Below are 23,270 nucleotides of genomic sequence, written 5' to 3' on the forward strand. Positions count from 1 at the left end.
TTTTGATGATTATTTATTTTATGATACTGTTATTTTTTTTATATTTTTTTAAATTTTTTTTTTTATCATTTTTGGATTTAAAAAACTGATTGTCCATTTTGCATAAGATAATTAAAAAATTATTCCAAAATAAAAATTGATTTAGACTAGACCACCTGAATTAATACTTGAAATTGATATTAATTCATCTCTTAATTATCTGAATTAATTTGTCTTAACTTTTCATCAATGTAATTAATTATTATAGATTATTGACCATCGTTTTCACCTGTATGCATCACACACACACGCACACATAGACACACACATTGTCGCTCGGCTTTTCCCAAAATTTGCATTTTCTCATCTCACAGTAGGAAAGGGGGGAAATCCCGATTAGGGTTTGTAGAAAGGTCCGTAATTTGTGTGTGATGCACGTTTATACTGCAGAACAGCATACATAACCTGTACGGCGTGCTCTGTCAGTGTGAAAATATAATGTGTGTACTATGACAAAGGGGAGCAAGAATGGGCTTGGCTAATTATCTGGCCTCTGCAGTGCTGCAGCAGCAGAAGCAAAATCAAAAGCAACAAGGGTATTTTTCCAATTATTTTTGGAAATGGCGGCGGCCTGCGGAGGTGGTGGTGATGCCGTGGACGATGGTTTGCGGGCTTCTGCTTTTTGCGGTGGGTCTCATTTCGCTCTTCACAGGGCACGTGGCTTCTGATCTGGAGTGGTATTCTCAAGGACTTGTTAAGCGGACGTGGTACTATAAGACGGTATGGGCTGTTGTGTGTCATGCTGCTGAAGCGTGGGAAAAAAGTTGTTCTTATGTAGAAAATTTGAGTTGAGCTATTACATTTTGGAAATACTTTTACTTTTCCGTATTATAATTGTTTAATATGGTTTAACTTCTTTTAATTTTACCTCTTTACGGTTGGGATGTCTATAATATCATTAGGAGTTAAGATAGAAAATTTTATGCATATGTTGCCCTGAAAGTTGGCGACATTAACTGAAAAGGGAATTCCAGTTGATTCCATTATTTAATGAAGGGGATTCTAGCTGATTCCCTTTTTATTATGAAGTCCCTCGTTTGGTTTCTCTAAGTTGGTATATTTTTGTGGAGTACTTTTTTCATCTGTATAACAGACTGTTGCGTTTCAATTAATTGTTGGTCCTTTACCTGGGGGAAAAATTTATCATGCTTACAGTTTGCTTCTAAATTCAAATTTCCAGCATTTTTTTGTGTTTATTTTTGGTTATGGATTGAGTTTTTACTTTATTAAACAATTGAGGTGATGCAATTTTATCTTACTTTCTGTCACTGTGTTATGCAATGGGAAATTAAGGCTTAGAAAGATCGAAAAGGATGTTTGGCAATTTTCTGTTCGATATGTGGTTCTTCAATAACTAGAAACATGTTATTCGTTACATATTTCTGTCAATTATTCTGTTCCATATTTCTCTCATTGGCGATGATACTTGATGGATCTTTTGATATTGTATTTCCCTTCCTTGATTGACTTAATTTAATTGTTTATGACCCAACATAAGCATTATCTTGCAATAAATATCGTCTCTGGGGTTGTTCAGCAAAATTAGCTGGCAAACTCAGTCCACTACTATTTAATGTAATGTAGGATAGAGATTACCGTGCCCCAATTGATATATGGAAATCAAGGTTTTCAAACTTCTATTATGGCTGCTGCGACAGAGGTCCTCATTTTGCAGGTTGGTCGACAATTTTTTTCCGGGATTCTGCTTGTGCTGACGCATTTGCTTTGTTGGTTCAAACTTGAAACTAAATACGTTTTTTCAGTTATTATGCTGTATTGCTGTTATCATCTCCCTTGAAGCAGGAGCTCTGTTGTCTTTTAATGATTCTTCTAACGGTAGTGGCAGTTGACTTCTGTTTAATAATTATGGTGTCACTTCTGTTGCTATAACAAAAGTTGAGTTGCGCATTAATGTAAAGGAAAGCACTAAAGGACGACAAATTTTCGAGTATCATCTATAAAAATACATTTGAGTAATTCCGGCTTTGCTACATGCGCTGGGCTGTTTTACAACATTTGTTTAGGTTAAGTATTGTCCTCATTTGAAGAAAGTGAAGGAGTAAAAATTCAAATATCATACCCTGAAATTCTTTAAGTTATGGCATCATAGAGCAACCACGGATGTGATTACTTTTATTTTCTTGTCGTGCCTCTTCAACTTGCTCTTTAGGTTATTTATTCTAATTGGTAGAAATAGTAACATTCAGGAACTAATTTTTTTGTTTATAGCTGCTGTACGTGAACGACATTCAAATGGCTACTTACTAATTGCTACCAGCGGAGGACTCAACCAACAAAGAACAGGAGTAAGTGTTTTCTTGTACTCGCTCAGTGTTTTTTTATAAGCATTCAGATTTATAAACAAGCACTGATATGTTTTCTTCTCTCTTTTTTTTTTTTTTGCATTTCGATTATCCTGACTTCTTATCCTGTTATATTGCTTCAGGTTATACACATTTAAATCTAAAATTCGGATTTCATTTTTTTTCTGCAGATAACTGATGCTGTAGTTGTTGCAAGGATCTTGAATGCTACTTTGGTTTTGCCAGAATTGGATCATCATTCATACTGGAAGGATGAAAGGTTGGGTAAACTGAAATAATCTGGTCCTCTGTTGCCTTTAAACCTATTATTACAGAACTTCCACCTAAACTTTTAGCATGGCCCATTTTGGTTCAAGAACAATTTTTTTACTCATCCTAGTTTACTTTGTAATGCAGTGATTTCTTCCAGATTTTTGATGTTGATTGGTTTATCTCTTACCTCGCAAAGGATGTTCCAATTGTTAAAAGAGTGCCGGAAAAGTTCATGAGGTCAATGGAAAAACCACCATATACCATGCGAGTTCCACGAAAATCAGAACCTGAATATTATCTGGAACAAGTTTTGCCAATTCTTTGGAGGAGACGTGTAAGATGAAACTATTTGAATTATGAACCAAGCATTCTAATTCCTTGTTATAATGTCCTTGTGGTGAATTTTAACTTGGTATATTTTATTCTTCTCGCGTCTCAGCTATAGTATCGGCTACGTTTTTGTACAGCCTACTGGCAAATTTTTCGGGTAAATAGTCGAGTCTTTTGTAGTATATATCTGTAGTAAAATTTTTCTCTACGTCTAAATTTTTGTACTACTTGATTAATCTTTACTAACTCCACGAGTGTATTAAGAGTTTTTAGAGATGTTGTAGTTGGTTCTCTTAAGTGGAGTGCAAGCTATGATTCAGCGGATTTGGTTAGTCGGTGACCTGTAAATTATTTGCAGGTAGTTCAGTTGACAAAGTTCGATTACAGGCTTGCTAATGAACTTGATGAAGACCTGCAGAAGTTGCGATGCCGGGTCAATTATCATGCCTTGAGATTTACCAAATCTATAAGGAATCTGGGCCAGAAGCTTGTTGTACGAATGCGTAAGATGGCAAAACGTTTTATTGCTGTTCACTTGAGGTTTGCAATCTTTCTCTGTCGCGACAATCTCGCTTTGTGAAGTTTATATTGCAAGCAAATTGATTAAAAACTGCAAGTATTAATTAGCTCTGTTTGTGGTCCTGAATTGTTTGTCAAGATTCAGGATTGATAATCAATCCAGTATCATCCTTCCAATGAAAATCTTGCCCAATCTCTATATGGTTAACCTGGTGTTTCCGCTCTGTCGTTAGAATCCTAAAGTCCATGTCTTTATGCCAAAGAACAAAGAAGTTTGAAATATGTTGGGAGAACACCTATCTTCTCTTGTAATATGGGGACCCTGAACATCGTCACGACACCATCCTTCCTTTACAGCAAATTAGATTATGCTCACATTTTGCAATATGTTGTATTGCATTCTTCAATATGACTGTATACTACAGAATATATCCATTTAATTATGAATTCGGACATAGTAAATGAATTGTGTGCTGTGGTCCTTAATTTTTCTTGCTTACTATGACAGATATTCCCATTAAAAATTTCTTGCCTTTCACCTGATGTGCTGTTGTCAGTGAGAATCTTCTTCTCAGATGATTTTGTGTCTGATACTACTGCTACAGTGTTCAATTCGTTACCTCAGTGGTGGAAAGCTCAATACTTAATTACTTGAAATCTGTATATTGTGTGCTATCTCCTTGTCTCCTTAATATGAGAGTATTATGCTTCTCTAGATTCTATATGTCCACTCAGTGTCATTTATTGATCATACCAGAATAGTTTGCTACCCTGTCAATTTTATTTTATCGGCTTGATTTGTTACTTGCAGGTTTGAACCGGACATGCTCGCGTTTTCCGGGTGTTACTATGGTGGGGGAGATAAAGAAAGGCGTGAGCTGGGTGAGATAAGAAAGCGGTGGGAAACATTACCAGTAAGATTGTAATTTATGTATATTCTTGAATCTTGTGCTAGTTGCAATGCAATGACAGATGCATTTTCTCGAATAACAATTGTGGGTAGTTCGTCGGTATTTAATGATTTATTGGATGTCGAAGCTAAAGGTAAATAAGCATTCATTTCCGATGGGACATTTTAACAAAGTTTTCTACTTTGTTCTAAAGGAATTAAGCCCTGATGAAGAAAGAACACGAGGGAGGTGTCCTTTGACCCCACATGAGGTGGGTTTGTTGCTGAGGGCCCTTGGCTTCGAAAATAGTACCTTCCTCTATATTGCATCTGGAGAAGTATACGGTGGAGAAGAAACTTTGAGGCCCCTTAAAGAGCTCTTTCCAAACTTCTATACAAAGGAGATGCTAGCTGGTGAAGAGCTGAAATCTTTTCTTCCCTTTTCTTCTCGTTTAGCGGCCATTGACTATACTGTCTGTGAAGAAAGTGATGTCTTTGTCACCAATAATAATGGGAACATGGCAAAAATCCTAGCTGGTCGAAGGTAACTACACGGTATTTTCTTTTAAATTGGAGCTATAATGATTCCCCTTCTGCTTAACTTTTAAATATTTGACATGTTAATAACACCGTTACTTAAGTGAAACAAAAGTTAAAAACTTATCGAGTCTGAAAAACCAGACTTGAACATTAATCTCAAAATTTATTTAACCACCGCCACCTCTAGTTCTGCATTGGCATAAAGCTCTCACATGGAATGCTAAAGCAAAAAGCTTCAACCCCCAATGTAATAAAAAAAATTATTTAAACCAATCTCTCCGAGTAGACCATTGCGTGGTGGTTTTAATTTTTATCACTGGTCATTAATGAATTCTGATAATGTATATACTAATCAACACAAGTTGTTTAGTGGGAGAACTCGTCATCTCTGTATCTGTAATTCTCCACGTACTTGAAATTTCTGTATCTTCTTTTCTTGTTGAAGGCGGTACATGGGTCACAAGAGGACCATCAGACCAAACACCAAAAGGCTTAGTACGTTGTTTGCTGTGCGAGACAAAATGAACTGGAGCGTGTTTGCAAGAAAGGTCAAATCACGCCAAAGAGGATTCATGGGAGAGCCGGAAGAGATGAGACCTGGGCGAGGGGAGTTCCACGAATTTCCATCTGCTTGTGTGTGCCAGAAACAAAACTTGGATAGATTTGTCAATGTTTCCATGTCAGAGTTCATAGATAAAAAGAATGGTACAAGTGAAAGAAGTTTCTCAAAAGGAGAAAAGAGAAGCATGAAAAATGGGTCTCTCTCTGTTGCAGAGGAAAGCGACCACAATGATTTTTTATCTGATTAGACGAAACTTCAGAGAGCTCCGCCATGCTACTCTAATTCTCTTTTTAGCAAGCATTGTAATGGCAGTATCGGTTTCACTTGATCCACATAACAGACAAACGAAGGAAATCTTGCTGCTGGAATCTTTGGTTGAAATACTGGTTTTGAATGAAACGCATGCATGTAAAGCTCACCTTTATCTCGCAGTTGTATAATCTATAATGCTCATTTATATATGTGTAATTGTTGAGTTGCTCTCGACTCTCGAGTTTGTGCTATCACTTTTCCCTTTGCATTTGGCTTTGTGCGTGTGTATGCTGCTTGTTTTCGAACGGATCTTCGTTTTTTTTCTTTTTGTTTATAATATAAAAAAAACAGTACTTCACTGGGTGTTGAGATGTGTGCACTAAATCTCTAAATGGCAATCGAACCGAACTGATAGAATTTTTTTTCCGACTGATTACAAAAATCTGAAAACCAAAATAATCGGTTTTTTTAAAAAAATTAAAATATTTAAGCTTTTCAATGTTTTAAATTTTTATAATTAAGGCTTTTAAAATTTTTGTTATATAATAATAATAATGATAATTATTTTTGAACGAGAAAAACGTATGGATAAAACTTGTAGGCTTTTTTTCTTGTAAGAATCATACCAGAATTTAAAGACAAGAACAAAACAATTTTTTTTTTTTAATTCAACCACTAACCATTTTAATTTTTGTTTTATTAAAACAAACCTATATCTGTTTACTTGATTTTGAAATCCAAATTCGAAATCCAACTGTTCGGTAATAATTTTTTAAAAGAAATTCTAGATTAGTCCAACAGAATTTTCAAATTAATTCGATGGATTTATTTGGTTAAACGGAAATTGGTTAAATTAAAATTAGCAAAACACTTATATGAGACGGTCTCACAAGTCGTATTTTGTGAGACATATATCTTATTTAGGTCATCAATGAAAATTATTACTTTCTATGTTAAAAATATTCTTTTTTATTGTGAATATCGATAGAATTGACCGATCTCATAAAAAAAGATTAGTAAGAACAAGAGACATACTCATAAGTCATAACAAATTTGCTCGCTCCTTCACGTGTTCATACTTTTGAGATCCAGAATATTAATCCCTTCCTACAATGACTTTAACGAATATTAGATAAGCAATAAATGCGAAAAATTTAATAATTCATTAGTATCTAAAATCTAAAATTTTATATGAATTGTTAGTAAACTAGAAATTCGTAAAAATATAAGTAAAGACAAATACTAAAATCACTTAAAAAAAAAATTCACAAATTACAATTCATAAGTGGCACCACCGTAAATATAATATTAATAAAAATATAATATCCAAGGAGTAGAAGACGGAGGAACGTACAAAGGCAAATATTTTAGCATAGATCTCTTACTTCTACTAATTTCATCTTCTTAAATCATATGCGACGAATGGCGAATGTAGTAGCTCATCGCTTAGCTCGTCAAGTTCTCCCGTCTTCGTCTAGTTTTGAATGGTTGTAAATATTTTAACACGAAACCCATACACCCAAACACATCAAACATCATATTTGATCGTTGCCTATCCATAATGACGATCATTTTGGCAAGGGAAAGGGTTACCACATCACGGTAATCACAACAAAAACGGATGATGATCCGGAATTTCGAACCCGGAAACCTGAAAATATGTTCATGTAAAGGCTTATAAATTCCATGACAGATGAAATTGGTAAAAAAATATTACGTATGCTGTATTACATGACATTAGGTAATTGTGAAGGAGGCTTATTTCCATGTTGAGAATATATCATAACTGTCTGAGTGCTAAAACTATTACCTTTGACAGTTTGAGTATCTTTTGCAAGGGGAGCAGATCCCAAAGCACCGAGGAATGATTAGAACATATCCTGATAGGAAATATAAGAGCAGACAATATAAAACATGATCGGGATATCACATATCAGAGCCATGAAAAACAAACTCGAGGCCTAGAGGTTTACAAAAAAGGACAAAAAAACTTACCTGACCATCATCTCGATGCAACCGAACCATGGAAATACGTTTGCTCCGTGTTCTGTTTGTTAATATCATGCAGGCAGCTGTGTACCAAGATATTGGCGGCAAAGAGTTGCATTTTGCAACAAATTAAATATCCATAGGTTAGTCGATATTCACCATGAACATTTTGCAGCCATGTATGTTATAAAGTACTCCAACCTAGCGACTTTCTCAACCCTTTATCCTTAATCATCAATCTTGCTCTTTCTACATCTTTCCACATCCCTAAAGAGCTATATAAGTCTGAGATTAGTACGTAATACCCATCATTTTCTGGGTCAGTTTTAGTCGCTTGCTTTGCTATCCTCATACCCATATCTGTATTATTGTGCAGTTTGCAAGCAGTCAATAGAGAACCCCATATGACTCCATCTGGAGCGATGGGCATTGACAAAATGAGAGCTTCAGCCTCCTCCAAATTACCCGAACGTCCAAGAAGATCTACCATGCAGGCGAAGTGCTTCAGGGTTGGTACGAGGTTATGTTCTTTCATTTTGTGAAATAGAGCCTTTCCTTCATAAGCCAATCCGGAATGAGCACAAGCGGAAAGAACTGCCAGAAATGTGAGCTCATTTGGTCTAATATTTGACTGTTCCATCTGATCGAAAATCTCAATCGCAGATTTCCCCATTCCATGCATTCCATAACAGGATATCATCACATTCCACGAAATAACATCTCTTTCATTCATCGAATCAAAGATTTCTCTTGCCATTTTCATAATCCCACATTTGGAATACATATCAACCAACGCCGTTGCAATAGTTGTATTGCACTCAAATCCTTTTTCATTAATGTATTTATGTATTTCTCTTCCTTTTTCTGCTGCTGCAACCCGGCCACAAGCAGATAACAAAGTTACTATTGTTGCTGTATTAGGCTCCTGGCCTCCTGAAATCATTTTGTCAAAAAGAATTAAAGCCTCTGAAATTTTTTCACTCTGAATGTAAGATGAGATCAGACTATTCCATGAGGTGATATCCTTTTGTGATAGGTTGAATAATGTAAAAGCCATAGTTAGTTTTCCACATTTCCCATACATGCTAATAAGTGAATTTATAACAGCGATATTCTCAAACATCAAAATTTTAATGATATGGCAATGAATAGATTCGCCCAAATGGATGGACTTCAATCTAGAGCAAGAATAAATCACAGATATTAGACTTTTCAAATCAGATCCAATTCCTCGGTGCTGCATTTCACTAAACAACTTTATGCAGCTCATTTCTAATCCCGCCTTTTCATAACCAACTATCATCAAGTTCCAAGAGTCATTTCCCTGATCATGACCTCTATCAAAGATCTTCTCTGCCAGTACCACGAGTCCAAACTTACAATACATTGATACTAATGCACTGTCAACAATGGAATCAACTTCATAGTTTTTCCTCAAGACAAAACCATGAAAGGCCTTTCCTTCTGACACCTTCATGGTATTAGAGAAACCACAAAGCAAGCAACTAAGTAACTTCCCATCTGGAGATACCCCGCTTGCCTGCATTCTCATAAATATCCGAAAGCATTCCTCAATGGACCCCGCTCTTGCATGCACACAAATCATTGATGACCATGAAAATAAATCTTTACAGGCAACTTCACGGAATGCAAAATGTGCATCCTCAATGCTTCCGCATTTTGAATACATCGACAAAATGGTAGATTGAATGACAGTTGAGAAAACTATTCCAGATTTCAGAGCCAATCCATGTAGGCACCTACCTTCCAACAATGCATTCATATCCCCACAAGCTTGGAAACCTCCTTCTAACGTCCGAAAATTCGGTCTCTCGCCATAGCCACCAACCCCGTGCATCTTACAAAGACACTCTAAACCCTTCTCACTCTCTCCATTCTGCACGTACCCAATCACTAGTGCAGTCCAAGCAACGACATCTTTCACAGGAATATCATCAAACACAAGAAAAGCATCTCTAACGCATCCGCATTTCGAATACATATAAACAAATGAAGACCCAACTGCAGAGTTTTGATTAAAAAGATTCGCTTTTGACACCATTCCATGAACACTCGCGCCAATAAAAAGCAACTCAAGTTCTGCACAGGCCGAAATAACCATTGGAATGGTAAATTGATTGGCCATTGTCCCGGAAAGTTGCATCTTTGAGAAGAACCCAAGGGCATGGAAATAATTTCCATTAGAGAAATGGGCTTTGATAATGGAGTTCCATAGAAAAGGATCCTTGAAACATAAGTGATCAAAGACTTTAGCAGCAGAATGGGGCTGCTTAACCGAAGCATAACATGCTATCAGCTTTGAGGCTATGAACATATTCTGTGCACGTCCTGTTGTGATAATGTAGGCATGAGTAGAGATAAGTGTGCTGAAATCAGTTATTTCACGAGACAGGAAAGGATTGATGTGTTTTTCAAGGCAAGTGGATCCCGCATCAACGTAAGATGAGTACAGACATTCACATAGCTTTGGGAATTTGGATATTTTGTCACAGCTGAACAGTCGGAACGTCTTTTGCAAAATTGGATATGGACCTTTCAACATCGGAAAAGATCAAGAAAATCAGTGCCTTCCACTCAACAGAGATGCACCAATTACATCGATAGGGTAGTTGTTGAAGAGATCGAGCAATACAAATACCAAAGAAAGGAAAAACAATCAAGCACTCGAATTCTCGTTTTTCCATAAATTTAATTCAAACAGAAGACTTTAACAAACTAAAAAAAAATTCTAAAATCCTACAAAACAGTTTTTTTTCTGCTCGAGTGCTGTTGAGAAGTTGGACTAAAACTAATGATCATCGACTACATCCGAAAAAATTACTTCTCCAGTACACAAAAATCTAGAATTGAACATGTCTAAATTCGTGATTGTCTTAAACTACTATCTTATTACCAGGAAATATTAAGATTGGCTACGTAATTTGCATCCAATCTATTATTTGCCGGCTTGAGTTGATCCCTCAACTCACCTGGAACTCTACCAAGCTTTCTTTCGTAACCCTAGCCCCCAGCTCCCTCCAAACATGAACAAAAAAGATGTCACCTATGATTTTGTGACACCAATTTGTTTTTAACAAAAATAACATATTCATATTTATTTAAATAAATAGTATTTTTCATATATTTTATTTATAATTATAACATTTAACTTATTTTAAAAATTCACATGAATCTATATAAATCACATATTTAATATTATTTTATTATCTTTATCCAAATAATAAAAAAAACTATGACAATTTTATAAATCAACTCAATCTATTAATGATCATGATATATATATACCTGATATTCACTATTTTACACACATAAGATAGGCGTAGTTTACTAATATATAATATATATATATATATATACACAGTACATGAACTCCTGATTTTATTTTTGGATAACACAAAATAATTTTTAATTGTTTTCATTATATAATAATTTTTTTCCAACTTTTGAGAATACTTCTTTAATTAGTTGCATATAAAAATTTCTAATATGTTCCTTATATAATAATGCACGTAAATTACAGAATTTAAATAAAATTAGTAGCGGTGTTTTGAAAAATAAAAGAAAATTAAATCATTTAATTTTGAAATTACGCTTATATAATTAATAGTAGCTTTTCTTTTATAAGATAGTGATATGTTCTAAATACATGTCATGAACACTTGCACAATGAAAGCATCATGCTCGACTTTTGTTGCATTCTTTTTAATGATTGTATTGTTACAGTGATAGTTCGAGACTGGTATTTAAGGCAAATTTAAGGTGAATAGAACTTAAGTTCCTGTCAGATCATCCAGAAAAAAAGGAAATTTGTGTTTGAAAGTATGGTTCCAAATCAATCATCCCATTCAAATCCCAAAAGAAGATACAAGTTGATCATTGTCATAGTGAGGAAGAAATACTCCTACAAAAAAGTTAAAACATATCACAATGCATACTAAAACTTAACAGCTGGGAATCAGGGTTCCTATTTACAGTAGATATGAATGTCGATTTTGCCCGATCACTCGACCTCTTGACTCTGAAAAATAGTTATTCAGTCCTCGACAATCATGTGCACATGGAGAAATTTACGCCCACCATGGATGCTCTGTTAGCTCTTTTGAAAGCACGTAGCGAAACCTTGAATTATAAGGCAACCATTTGATCATCTGCGAAGCTCTTTTATTTGGTCTGTTATCACAGCATCTTTTTATTGAATCGCTAAGTTTCTTGTCCACATTTTCTGTGATCCATGGTAGTATTTCATCAACTGGTACACAGACTTCCTTTGCATACTTTTCGATGAGTTTGGGCAGAAGTATCTTTTTGGACTTCTCTACTACTATATTGGCTTGAAGGAACTCTCTTTTTGCCGCTTCCAACTCTACTTTGATATTGGGTGCCGTATAAACGTTCAACTAGAAGAGGGAAAAAAAGATTTAATGACCTTACACATGCTTCTGTGCGTGTCTAATTTAACACACAAAAATTGAGGAAGCCCAATCATTTCGGCTCAAACCCACTAGAGTGGGGTGAAGTTCGTCATGATAGACTTTGTTAGCAACAACTTCACATTCATTTTCACTTTGCCAATAATAATTTTACCAAAACTATTAGAAAAGTCTATTCTACTAATTACCCATGCCAACAAATTTCCCCAACAAACCAAACGAGTGGTAAAAGTATTATTATCAATGCCCCACCTGATTATGTTCGTGATAAATAAAATTCTGGTTTCCTACCCAAATGACATCGAAGAATCAGCCTTGAGTTATTCTGAATCCTCTTTTGGTCAGGAAAGCTATGGTAGTGAAGATTTGGATCAGAAACTCATTCCGTAAATTACACCAGGAAGATGACAGATTGACAGTGAATTTTGGTGATTACAACAAAAAAGTGTCTTTGTAGCTGGGAAACACAGGCATTGGATTTCTTTCCTTGACATAGCCACATTTGGTTTCAAAAGCCGAAAGCATCCTTTCAAGTATCTTGGGTGAGACATAAGAAATTTTCTCTTTGATGACTTTCTCTTTGGCAGCAGATTTGTAAGCAAACTATGGTTAATTGTTTATCTCATCTCGCATTTGCAAGGCTGATTCTGATCCACCCTTCAGCATAGGAGTTCTTTTATGCAACACACTCAGCTTTCCTAAATTTTGGTTTAGACAGATGGAGACTTGTGCAATTTTAGTTTTCATCGTAAACTGTCTAATGCTGTTCAAGTCTTTACACCGTACTACTGTCTCTATCACTTTTGACTCTATTGAAATACCAGTTGGGTTCCCCAAATATATATATGTGTATATAAGCAAGTATGCAACCTACATATTGATGAACAACAGAAGGCGCCTATGGATCATAAAACTACTCTCTGCAGGAACACAATCTCTTTCTTTGCCTTCCACTCATAGCTGCAATTTTTGTCATGAATAAAGAGAAGGGAATATGATACCAGACTACAGAAGCAAATTACCATGGGATCAGAAGAAGCTCCTGTACACAGTGCAAAACAAACGAGTGGTTGCAAATCTTGAATCCTGTATTTTGACCTGATAATTTTTTTTTCCTCTCCAGATTTTTTCCACAAAGCAGTTGATAAAACAGTCTCCAACCACTGCAATGGAGATAAAAAAGGCTCTGTGATGCATATACTTGCATGTAGTAAGAATTTGTTCAGTTGACATGGTAGGCAGTTGCAATACAAGACTTATTATTTATTAAAATGAGATTAAACCAATACCTGTCCTATTCGAGGTGTCCGATAACAAAATATTGACTGCTCAATCATATTTGCGCTGATCACATGACCACCAACATTATAAGCGGCCTGTATCATGCAAACCGTTACAACGAATTAATATGCATACATATAAACCGAAAATAGAATAAATTGAAAGCCACAAAAAATCCCAATTTCTTGATCAAACAATTCCATGGACAGAACAGAGTCTCCATGCAGACACTTGAAGACAGAACAAGCACTGTCCATGCAGACACTGAAAAACAAAAATTAAATCAAAATCAAATGCTTGAAACCTTAAAAAAAAGTATAGTCTCTATCTTATTTTATCCTTCTCTGGACTCTGATCCTTCTTCTGGAAACATCATATTTCATCTCGAACAGGTATTTTCCATGCAAGTACTACTTAAATACAACTTTGTTGTTCCCTTTTTCCTCTTCTCCCTAAATTACGCCCATACCCCTCCCCTTTGCGCTCTAATACACCCTGACCTCTTTCTTTTTGTGTCCAAACATTACCACATCCATACTGTGGTGACCACTCACCGCATTGCTGGGGAAGGAACAGTTAAAAGGAAATAGAGATTAGGGAAGAAGGAGAAGAAAATAAAAAGGACAAAAAGAAGACTAAATTTAAAAAGAAGAAAGTTAAAATTTATATGGTGCAAGTAACTATGACTCTCGTATGGAAAGTTTTGTGAGTTTTGAAAACACTCATAGAGTTAGAAGTAATTTCCCCTTCCCTTTCAATTTAATTTTCACAGAGAAAAACAATTCAAAGTTTTTATATTGTAGCACACTGTGACACGTGACCACCCTCATCTGAGAAGCAATAGTTTCTTTTTCCTCCCACCTTTGAATCACCTATTGCTATAAATTGAGCACAATAACCAGGATATTAAGTAGGTAGCAACAATTGTTGAAATCATATCGAGGGAAAATTGTGATTGATTGAATGTTTATTGTACCAATTATTTGAGAATGTTCTAGTAAATTTCTTCTCCTAAAACAGTAAATGGACACTCTCACGGATTAAGATCAACTTCACAGATTTTGCGAAAAGAATAAAGCCAGACATTGGACAGTGAAAAGTAAAATACACTTGGAAAATGATATCCACACCTTGTGAAACAATGCTAACCTTCTGAGCGAGTTGTGAGGTATCCCAAAAGCCAAATACGCCTTCAAGAACAGAATACAGTAACATTAAAAGGATAAACTTTGGAAATCTGAAATGAAAAGCAAGTACCATCTTTGTGAGATTTACATGCATAACCAAGGAATTGTATAAGTTGATCCAAAATGCTATTTGAGCATTGGCATCCATCTTCCGCACATTCACTTTTTCAAGCTGTTCCACCAGAACTCTGGAATGTAAGAGAACAAACAGCCAATGACAAACTGAATTGATTGAATGCAAAGATTATAATGTTTAATCATGGCTTTATGAAAGTTCTTGAATGAAAAAAGATGAAGTTCCCATAGGTATGCTCTTCAACCATGGTTGTTCGGAAATGACCTCCTTGCCCCTTAGCAGCGATATACAAATAAAAAGGTCCATATAGAAAGTCGAAGCTGTGCCATATTTAACAACAAATTCTATCTTTTGTTCTAGTTTTGTGCTATCCAGGTGTTTCTAAAGGGATGAATAATATCTTTCGATCATACAAAAAATCTACGATGGACAAATTAGTCCTAATCAACTTTGAAGTTTGATCTAATGTTTAGCCGGTGTATCAATTATCATACATCGAAATGTGCAGAGATGCTGACAAATGCTCTAGGAAGACTGTAGGAAGGATGCTGTATTTGAATGAAAAATGGAAATAATCATTTTACCCATGAAACAAGTATGACCAGAACAAATTCCACATTGTTTCAAGGAGTGGTTCCTCAAAAGAGTTGAGCATACCAATTACTTACAGGTTATTATAACATTTAGATAACAAAAATTGCATTGGCAATCATTTTATCAATATTTCACCCTGAATTGTACAGAAAATTTAAGAATCTAAATGCCCCGCAATTGACCACAACTCAAGTCACAAAAAAAATTAGTTTACGGAAAAGCTACATGCCATGCCGTTACTTATGTGCTCTAGGGGGGTGTACACTGTGCGTGCAGAGGAACACATTGGCTCTCAGTCATATGTTGGGGAGAGGGTTGACATACAATTATTGTGAGAATAACAATATTTTTTTACTTATTGGTTTTTCCAAAATTTATGAAAAGTGTGCAGAGGAAGAGGTACCAACCTGTAATTGCTGATGGCATATGATGCTCGAGAGAAACGACTCTTATCTTTTGATATCCAAGGTATTTCAACTGTTGATTTGGTTGACCAATCTTTCCCTTCTCCACCATTCCATTGTGGAAGTATAGCACCAATAGATGACTTCGATGATGGATGAGATTGGTTTTGTTCTTCGCTAGCTGATGTACTTCGAAGCAAGCAGTAAACAGCTGTCATGCACCTAACCATTTCCTCTGCCAACTTACTGGGGCATTGGTAGAGGTGATCTTTTAGCATTCGCGGTGCATAATTTTTACTTGTGGTCGGTACCTGTTGCAGAATCCAATGTAAGCGATCATGGCAAGAAGCGGTTACAAAGGTTTATTACATAAAGATAGTCAATTCAAGTAGGAACAAAAAATCAACTGTCTTGAGCAATAATGAAACAACAATGAAGGGATTTTTCAATTAGTCGCTCCATAATTTTAAATTTTTCCAAAAATATTCAAGTCCGCATTCAATCATTACAATGGAACTCTTTACCACTTGAATGGAGCCATAAAACAACAATCATACTCCATCTGTAACCTTTCTGATTTGAATGTTTATTGCTTTTTCCTTTCTGTTCTAGGACATCCACCAATGAAGTCCTGCTTCCCACAATTAAAATTTTTTTCCCTTAAAAATGATATAACTCACAGCTAACACTTCATCAGTGTCAAACTATAAAACTATTAATTGTGTCCAATAGTCCAACAATGAATAATTCAGAAACACGATAAAGTTCCCACTTAAGACAACTACTTTTGTATCTAACTTGAAAATCATAAAGTGGTAAAAATACCCAAAGTTCTAAAACTATAATGAAGAAACCCATTCATTCTTTATCCCTCATTATAAGCTGAAATCAGTCACAAGGGCTCACAAAATGTCAACTAAAACGAAAATTCTAGTAATCGATGACCCAGTACTAGAAGTAACGAAGAATTTATGTGTATATGAACTCATGAAGAAGTCCAGAATCAAGTCATCAAGTGAACATTAATTATGATTTCTATTCTGCATAAAATTTGATTTATACAAGTTTTCATGTGGAATCCAGTTATGCAGTCATTGCAATTCTATTAGAAGTACAATTCAAACCCTAAAATTTTTCAGAAATAAATTTGCACCTTCTCGGGGTCTACATATTTCTGATCCAGAAAATGCTAAATTTCAGATGTCGTGAGTAGCTTGACAGAGGGAACGTGAGTTATTATTATTCTTCTTCTTCAATAAATTGAAATCAAAGCTCAATGGAAAAATTAGAACTCAAGAACAAATGACTATTTTTAATCAAAAGAACAAATGACTCTCCATCACATAGTTATAACTATATCATCAGTGCGAAACAGTAAAGCTCCTCTTTACTTGATTAAAACTCATAAAATTGTGGATGCAAAACAAGATACTAACCTTGATCGAAAAACTTTTCTCGAATTGCATGCTCTCTTTTGTATTAAGTAGTGAAATATGTCTTGTTTTTGACTGCAACAAACTTCTTTTTCCAGAATCATTTATGGTAGCCAGAGAGTGGAAATTTCTTAAAGGGAATTTTTTTGAGGAGCAGAAGGCACTTGAAATGATACTTGGATGTTTCCTTGATTCACTCTTTGCATGTGCAGGAGAGGTAACAACAGAGTTATGCTCTGAAGCTGACCGACTAACATGTTCAAATATTCCCCTGTAGAGAGAGAGGACGTGTTGTTCGCGCTTTGCAACCTCTTCTTCGAGCAATTCTATTTCAGCTATCAACTCTTTTGTCTAAAATCAACAAAAAAAATATGTTATTTATGTTCCATTAATAAAATATAATTAAAAATAAATATTAAACAGTTGCCAAATGGCATTATGACATTCAGAGAAATATAACCTGGTTTGGAAATCTAGGGTATGGAAAGTCAAAAACTTAAAAGAAGTGCTAAAGAGAAAAGATGCCTAATTAAATGAGTGTCTCCCCCAAAATGCAACAGATGTACAGTGACTACACAAGGTGAATAAGGACAAAGGTCTCTCTTAGTCTAAAAAGCAAACCTTGGGCATGTGGAAAAGTTTTCCAAAATATTATTTATAGTCAAGGTCCAAGGACTGTTTATAAAATAAGCCTTGGTCTCAGTATCAAATGCACTTCGATCCATATGCATTCATAACGCCAACTGGACCATCAGATAACTGTCAACCGGGTGATGTCAGAGATCTATCTATCAGATGACCATGCAGCTCTAGGTAGATTAGCTGTAAGGTGCAAGCAGAAAATTGACTTCATTCAAAGATCAAACCTCAGTCATATTTCCACAAAATTGTCATACCAACCTTATGGAAAAGACACTGTTTTCAAGCTCAATGTAAACTTTAATAGCACCAAGAACAGACACTCATCAAACAATTAAATTGATTGTCATTCAATTACTAAAGAGGAAAAACACACAAACAGCGGAAAAATGTTCAAGAAGGAATCAGTCTATGCCAGGATAAAAAAAGCGCTCTGAATTCATAGAATAATAATGAAATTTGAGTATGAGCCCTCCAATAGCATAGATTCAAATTCTGGAAAGATGATTCTTCTGCCATTTTGAGATAAAACCCAGCTATGTCCAAAATCACCTCAAGGACCAACAAGCAAAATTAGGAGTCTAGTTCAGGCAAGCTTACTTGTTACTTCACAGTTCAAACAATCACTAGGATATTTAACACCAGATACATTAGAACTGTTGCCTTCAGACTAACAGTTTCTATTGCTGAACTAAAAAGTTAATAACCAAGGGTAAGGATAGCTATGCGATATATATAGAGATTTAAGTCTTACCATTAGATCAAGATCGTATTTATGACCTACAATTATGCATATTAGCAGGATAAAAATAGCACGTGAAAATAAGTTCATTGTGTTGAAACATTTGAATGAGTCAATGGCACTTATCCTACAATTCTGGATGTGACTAGATCATACGTCTGAAACTGACATTGCTATAATGTCTCCATACAGGCATACACCTTTGATGAGTCTGTTATTAACAAATCAAATAAATCCATGGCGCCTTCACAGCTTCTCCTAATTTAGGAACGTTTGGGAACTATTTAAGAAGGTTGTAATAGGATGCATCTTGAAAAGACTTTACCTGAAAAAATTTGTTGCATGGTCAATAGAGAGAAAAAAAAGCATCTAGTTAGGATGGATGGATCCCAATCAATTCAGAACAAAAAATTTAGATAAAGAAGCAGTTGGAACACTGAGTAAAGTTACCTGAGCAGCAAAATGACGATGCCCAGGAGATAATGTACTGGAAGCTCTTCCCATTGCCCTCTCAAGAACCCCACGCATAGACCTCTCCTGCTGCAGGCGTAGTTGTAATTGGTCGATCTGCAAAAGTTTCTCCCAAAGTTCTCAGATGCCCGCAGTTTAAATAGTCTAGGTTAGAAACAAGTGATATATCTCTAAAATGGCCTGATAAACACAGGTAGCAAGCATGCAGTATGTGTGTTATTACATCAGTAATAAAAGATGGCTGTAAGACCAAAGGAGAGCTATCAAATCCTACAGCTAGCCATGCCGATTCCCATTCATTCCTTCAAATGCAAATGAAACTCGAAAAAAAAAAGATTGAATGAGATATCATTATCTGCCACAGGCTCAGACAGTAGCCCAGACTTCACCAGTTTCAGTCTGCCCCACCTCGCAATTGATATTGCTAAGGTTACAGTGGCCTAATATACTTTCAAGAAAACCAATACCAAGAAAATCAACATCCAAAAATATAATCAATACAAATCTTTCTCCAATCGCAATTCATAAGGAACTTTTGTACATTGATATGTACCCGTAAGTACCATATCAGGTTTGAAACTGCAAACCAGGCCCTTGTTCTTGTTTTGAAGGCATGGGTATCACAAAGTGAAGGAGTTCAAAATTCTATACAATCTTTCCTATTTCCTCTTAACTCTCTATTGTATCCTTTGAGCAGTATATGAACATGAAATTATCTTCAACCCCAAGACGACATATGTTTTTTAATCTGGTGTCTGGTACAGCTACAATGTGACATTGTACACCTATCTTCAGATCGATGGAGAATAACTGGAGCATTTATGATTAACTAGAGTCATCGTGGATGATGCAGGCCACGGTGCAAACTAAATTCTACTGGTCAAAGTAAATTAAAAAAATTTAATCACGGGCTTATATTTTGACTGCATGAACAAAATAATTTTATTTGGCAATAAACGATAAATATGAATCATATACCTACAAACAAAAGGAAGATTCCTGAATAAAAACCAACAAACAGTTTTGGTCATAAGAACAAATCAATTATTCTTTCTTGATGCCTATCACTTTAGTTGTGAATTCTTCTATTTCAAACAAATTTTACTGAGACTGTCCCATTGAATTATAACAAGTCGTGGTCACGCGTTGATCTGGAAAATCTCTTACATCTTGTTCCAAGGAGGCTCTTTGATTTGAAATGTCATCCTTGATGCTAAAGTTCTTGTGAAGTGGGCTTGCCCTACAGCTACTGGTACAAGGCACAATATCCTGTAGATATGGACATTCAGTTAATCCTATTTCCAGTTACTTCAGGTATTACTTCCAATATAGTCCCCAAGATATACATAAGATACTAACAGATGATTGATGGAAGTCCTTCCTCGTGAAATAAGAATCTCTAACTGTTGGGGGATTGAAGTTCTTCTCGGAAGAACTGCAAAAAGGATCAAGAAAAACATGTTTGATATATTTCTTCATGATATAAAACCCAGAAAATTAATAATATTCGACAAAGAAAACTAAAGCTCGTAGCTTAAGGCTCCATAAAATAATGGAGCTTAGTTGTTTTTTTCTCAGGCTTAATAATTATGTCTACTGAAGGAAGCATCTTTGTATGTGGCTTTAGTTGGCTGTACAAGATTGATACATTCATACTCTAAATTTTTTACGTATGATCATTTTCCTTAATTTTTTTATAACACGAATCAGTGATGGAAGTACATTGATCGTTTACTCTTCTCAAATTCTTCTATCAACGAAAAAAACAAATGTTATACATCATTGCACCAGCAGTTTATGAACCGTTTGTGAGTTCATACAAGATATCAACCTGCGAATAAGCATTTTTCCCAACAGTCTTCGATGATAAATATTCAAAAAGTTCATTTTGTTTTAAATATTCCCCGGTACATAAATAAGTGATAGAATTGTTTCCTCTTCTCCGGTTCTTACAACAATGAACCAAACAATGTGCGCATATTTCTCAGATTCACCGGAAGAAATTTTTGTGGCATTTATTTAGTCGACAATCTTTCAATCGCATTCTAATTTGCAGACTAAAAAGAAAATTTCAAGTGATCACAAAATACTAAGTTCATATGAACAAGGACGGTGATAAACCTTTTGGAACGTCTATGCAGTGCATAACTAGACACACGGGCAGAAGAATCTCCATTTGCTCTCTCCTTGTCTTCCTCTACAATTGAACCATTATTTTCTTTATTTCTCTTCGACATACTTAAAGCCATTCAATAGTTTCAGATTCTTCTACTGCCCATTATGCTGTCCCCCCTCAACGACCACATATCCACATGAATGATATAAATCTAAGCACTCCCCAACACACACACACACGACCAATATGACTAAGCCACAGCTTAGTAGATATAAAATTATAAATACACCCGATAACAATTATGATGACCCCAGAAGAACTGAAAGAATCAATCTAATGTCGGAATTTAAGAAAGAAACAATTCATTAACGTGGGTTTGTGTTAAAATGTGCACATATTGAATGATTTGGTGATGAACATTTAAAGCTTAAAAAAAAAGTAGAAAAGCACGCATCAAGCACTTACTTCAAAGAAGAGCTGGGACCGAAAACTGAAATCTTTCAGCTATGGGTTGTTGGGAGCATTCAATATGAACATTAACTTCGTCTGCCACATCTCACCAAACAATCGCATTGTGTATGATGGTAGACTGTTAACTGTACCTTTCTTCCTTCGGAAACTGATGGGGTGAAAGCGTCGTTTTTCACCACTTACATCGAATGAACTTCAGCCATTTTTTGATAGAGCGATTTTTAAATATTACTATTGTGCTAAAATCCACGTGTGTAAATAAAATATTTTTAAAAATAATGGGAAATAACAATGTTTATTAAAATATGATCTAGGGACCGAGGTTTCAGAGTCTGGACCTTAAATAATTAAAAGTAGAAACCGGCCCCTTAAAACAATAAAAGTTGGATCGGGGGTTTCGAAATCTGGCCCAAATTTAAAAATATCTTAAGGGACCAAAGCCCGAATAAAAAACCCAACTCCTACAAAATTGGAAAAAAAACCTCTAATGGGCTGGGCTTTTCAACAATCGGAGGGTTTCGAAACCCCGACCGCTACAATTTTTTTCGAAATATATATTTGATATTTAGGTATATTTATTTATTGTTATTGTTGCAATATTTAAAATTTTAAAACCCCAAAAAATAAAGCGTATTACAATTTTTGTTTTTTTTTTAAACAAAGTCATTGATGTTTTTATTTTATTTTTGCAGACGACTATTATAACTTAATATACACAAATTTATATTGAAAATAAACCATATTAAAGCTTCCTTTTTTTCTTTGGAAAACAAACTCATTGAAATTTTGGGTATTTTATTATGAATTTTAAAATAATAGTAAATTTAAAAATTAAGGTGGGTGGTGGAGATTTGCAGACAAAATTCTTCTACCTTTAGCAGCGTCTGTTGTCACCGATTGAGAGGACGCTGCAAAAATTTGCACCGTCTGTTGATAGCATTTTTTACTATTTCAATCTTTTGGAAATTGAGGCTCATCTCCCGATACACTCATCGATGATATGAAAAACGTCTATAAATAACGGTGATTGAGGTCCCTAAGCACACACATCATAAAACAATTATACACCATCTATCGAGAGGACGGAGTGTTTAAAATACATCAACCGGAAGGAAAAGCAGAGAAATCAAAATTTTTTAATGGCCATAAGTAACACTCGATTTATTTCTGTATATTGAGTATCATGTTTATATACGTGCAAAAACATGATTTTTGAAAAAAGTCTCTAACAATTGCTCTTATTTTTAATATAATAAAACTTGACACCACACACCAAAAGCTAGCGGCGTTTGAGCTCAGATTCACTAATTTGTAAGTTAAATATTTTACAAAAATAAATCTATTTTTGAAAAAAAATTATTTTTTAAATATTAGATAATTTATCTTACAAGAAAAAAATCATTAATTTATTTAAGTATTTATTTATTAGTTAGGTTTCGTAAAAAAAGTGTGCCGGTTTATTATTTTTTGTTTTATTTTTATATTAATATGGTTAATAAAATAATAATAATGATATTTGGAATACTATTACTATAAAAAAAAAGATTCCAAGTATTTTAAAAGAAATAATAAATTGATAGATTATTATTTTTTTTATCAATCCTATTACTAATAAAAAAAAATGAACGGCTAAACATACCTATCTTCTTTTATTTCTTTTTTAAATTAAACTAACACGTATTTAAATAAATAATTTTTTTAAAAAAAAA

The 23,270-nt window shown here is 34.8% G+C and overlaps 3 protein-coding genes across 7 annotated transcripts; 1 reads left to right on the forward strand and 2 right to left on the reverse strand.

Annotated features, from left to right (window-relative positions):
* Positions 1-277: 277 nt before the first annotated feature.
* Positions 278-5,939, forward strand: LOC140832135 (O-fucosyltransferase 29-like). Its single transcript, XM_073195979.1, has 9 exons — positions 278-759; positions 1,624-1,714; positions 2,269-2,345; positions 2,534-2,622; positions 2,760-2,949; positions 3,304-3,485; positions 4,276-4,378; positions 4,569-4,897; positions 5,339-5,939. Exons 1-9 carry the CDS (start codon positions 508-510, stop codon positions 5,700-5,702), a joined length of 1,677 nt encoding a protein of 558 aa, XP_073052080.1. The 5' UTR covers positions 278-507; the 3' UTR covers positions 5,703-5,939.
* A 1,089-nt stretch (positions 5,940-7,028) lies between these two features.
* Positions 7,029-10,470, reverse strand: LOC140832133 (pentatricopeptide repeat-containing protein At4g39952, mitochondrial). The gene is made up of 3 exons (XM_073195972.1): positions 7,703-10,470; positions 7,518-7,587; positions 7,029-7,358 (listed from the first exon to the last, which is right to left on the reverse strand). The coding sequence occupies exon 1, from the start codon at positions 10,257-10,259 to the stop codon at positions 7,881-7,883; it is 2,379 nt and encodes a 792-aa protein (XP_073052073.1). The 5' UTR covers positions 10,260-10,470; the 3' UTR covers positions 7,029-7,358; positions 7,518-7,587; positions 7,703-7,880.
* A 1,069-nt stretch (positions 10,471-11,539) lies between these two features.
* LOC140832134 (uncharacterized) lies at positions 11,540-21,752 on the reverse strand. Of its 5 annotated transcripts, XM_073195974.1 has the most exons (13): positions 21,556-21,752; positions 21,096-21,171; positions 20,334-20,409; positions 20,142-20,243; positions 19,538-19,738; positions 18,954-19,070; positions 17,126-17,473; positions 15,693-16,000; positions 14,704-14,803; positions 14,559-14,618; positions 13,437-13,523; positions 13,170-13,310; positions 11,540-12,114 (listed from the first exon to the last, which is right to left on the reverse strand). In XM_073195974.1, the coding sequence occupies exons 5-13, from the start codon at positions 19,538-19,540 to the stop codon at positions 11,785-11,787; spliced, it is 1,494 nt and encodes a 497-aa protein (XP_073052075.1). In that variant the 5' UTR covers positions 19,541-19,738; positions 20,142-20,243; positions 20,334-20,409; positions 21,096-21,171; positions 21,556-21,752; the 3' UTR covers positions 11,540-11,784. The 5 variants fall into 5 exon arrangements, with proteins under 5 accessions (XP_073052075.1, XP_073052076.1, XP_073052077.1 ...); XM_073195975.1 differs by lacking the exon at positions 21,096-21,171; XM_073195976.1 differs by lacking the exon at positions 21,096-21,171 and having other exon boundaries at positions 19,538-19,784.
* Between the last annotated feature and the right edge of the window lie 1,518 nt (positions 21,753-23,270).

This window comes from Primulina eburnea, chromosome 5 (genome assembly GCF_022965805.1).
Source record: "Primulina eburnea isolate SZY01 chromosome 5, ASM2296580v1, whole genome shotgun sequence".
NCBI classification, from domain to species: Eukaryota; Viridiplantae; Streptophyta; class Magnoliopsida; order Lamiales; family Gesneriaceae; genus Primulina; species Primulina eburnea.

Coding starts and splice junctions, on each gene's coding strand:
- LOC140832135 (XM_073195979.1), top strand. CDS start 508: ATGGGCTTGGCTAATTATCTGGCCTCTGCAGTGCTGCAGCAGCAGAAG. Junction 760..1,623: donor GGACGTGGTACTATAAGACG/GTATGGGCTGTT, acceptor AATGTAATGTAG/GATAGAGATTACCGTGCCCC. Junction 3,486..4,275: donor TTTATTGCTGTTCACTTGAG/GTTTGCAATCTT, acceptor TGTTACTTGCAG/GTTTGAACCGGACATGCTCG.
- LOC140832133 (XM_073195972.1), bottom strand. CDS start 10,259: ATGTTGAAAGGTCCATATCCAATTTTGCAAAAGACGTTCCGACTGTTC.
- LOC140832134 (XM_073195973.1), bottom strand. CDS start 21,223: ATGGCTTTAAGTATGTCGAAGAGAAATAAAGAAAATAATGGTTCAATT. Junction 19,071..20,141: donor GAGCCTCCTTGGAACAAGAT/GTAAGAGATTTT, acceptor AAACTTTTGCAG/ATCGACCAATTACAACTACG. Junction 14,804..15,692: donor TATGCCATCAGCAATTACAG/GTTGGTACCTCT, acceptor CTTACATTCCAG/AGTTCTGGTGGAACAGCTTG.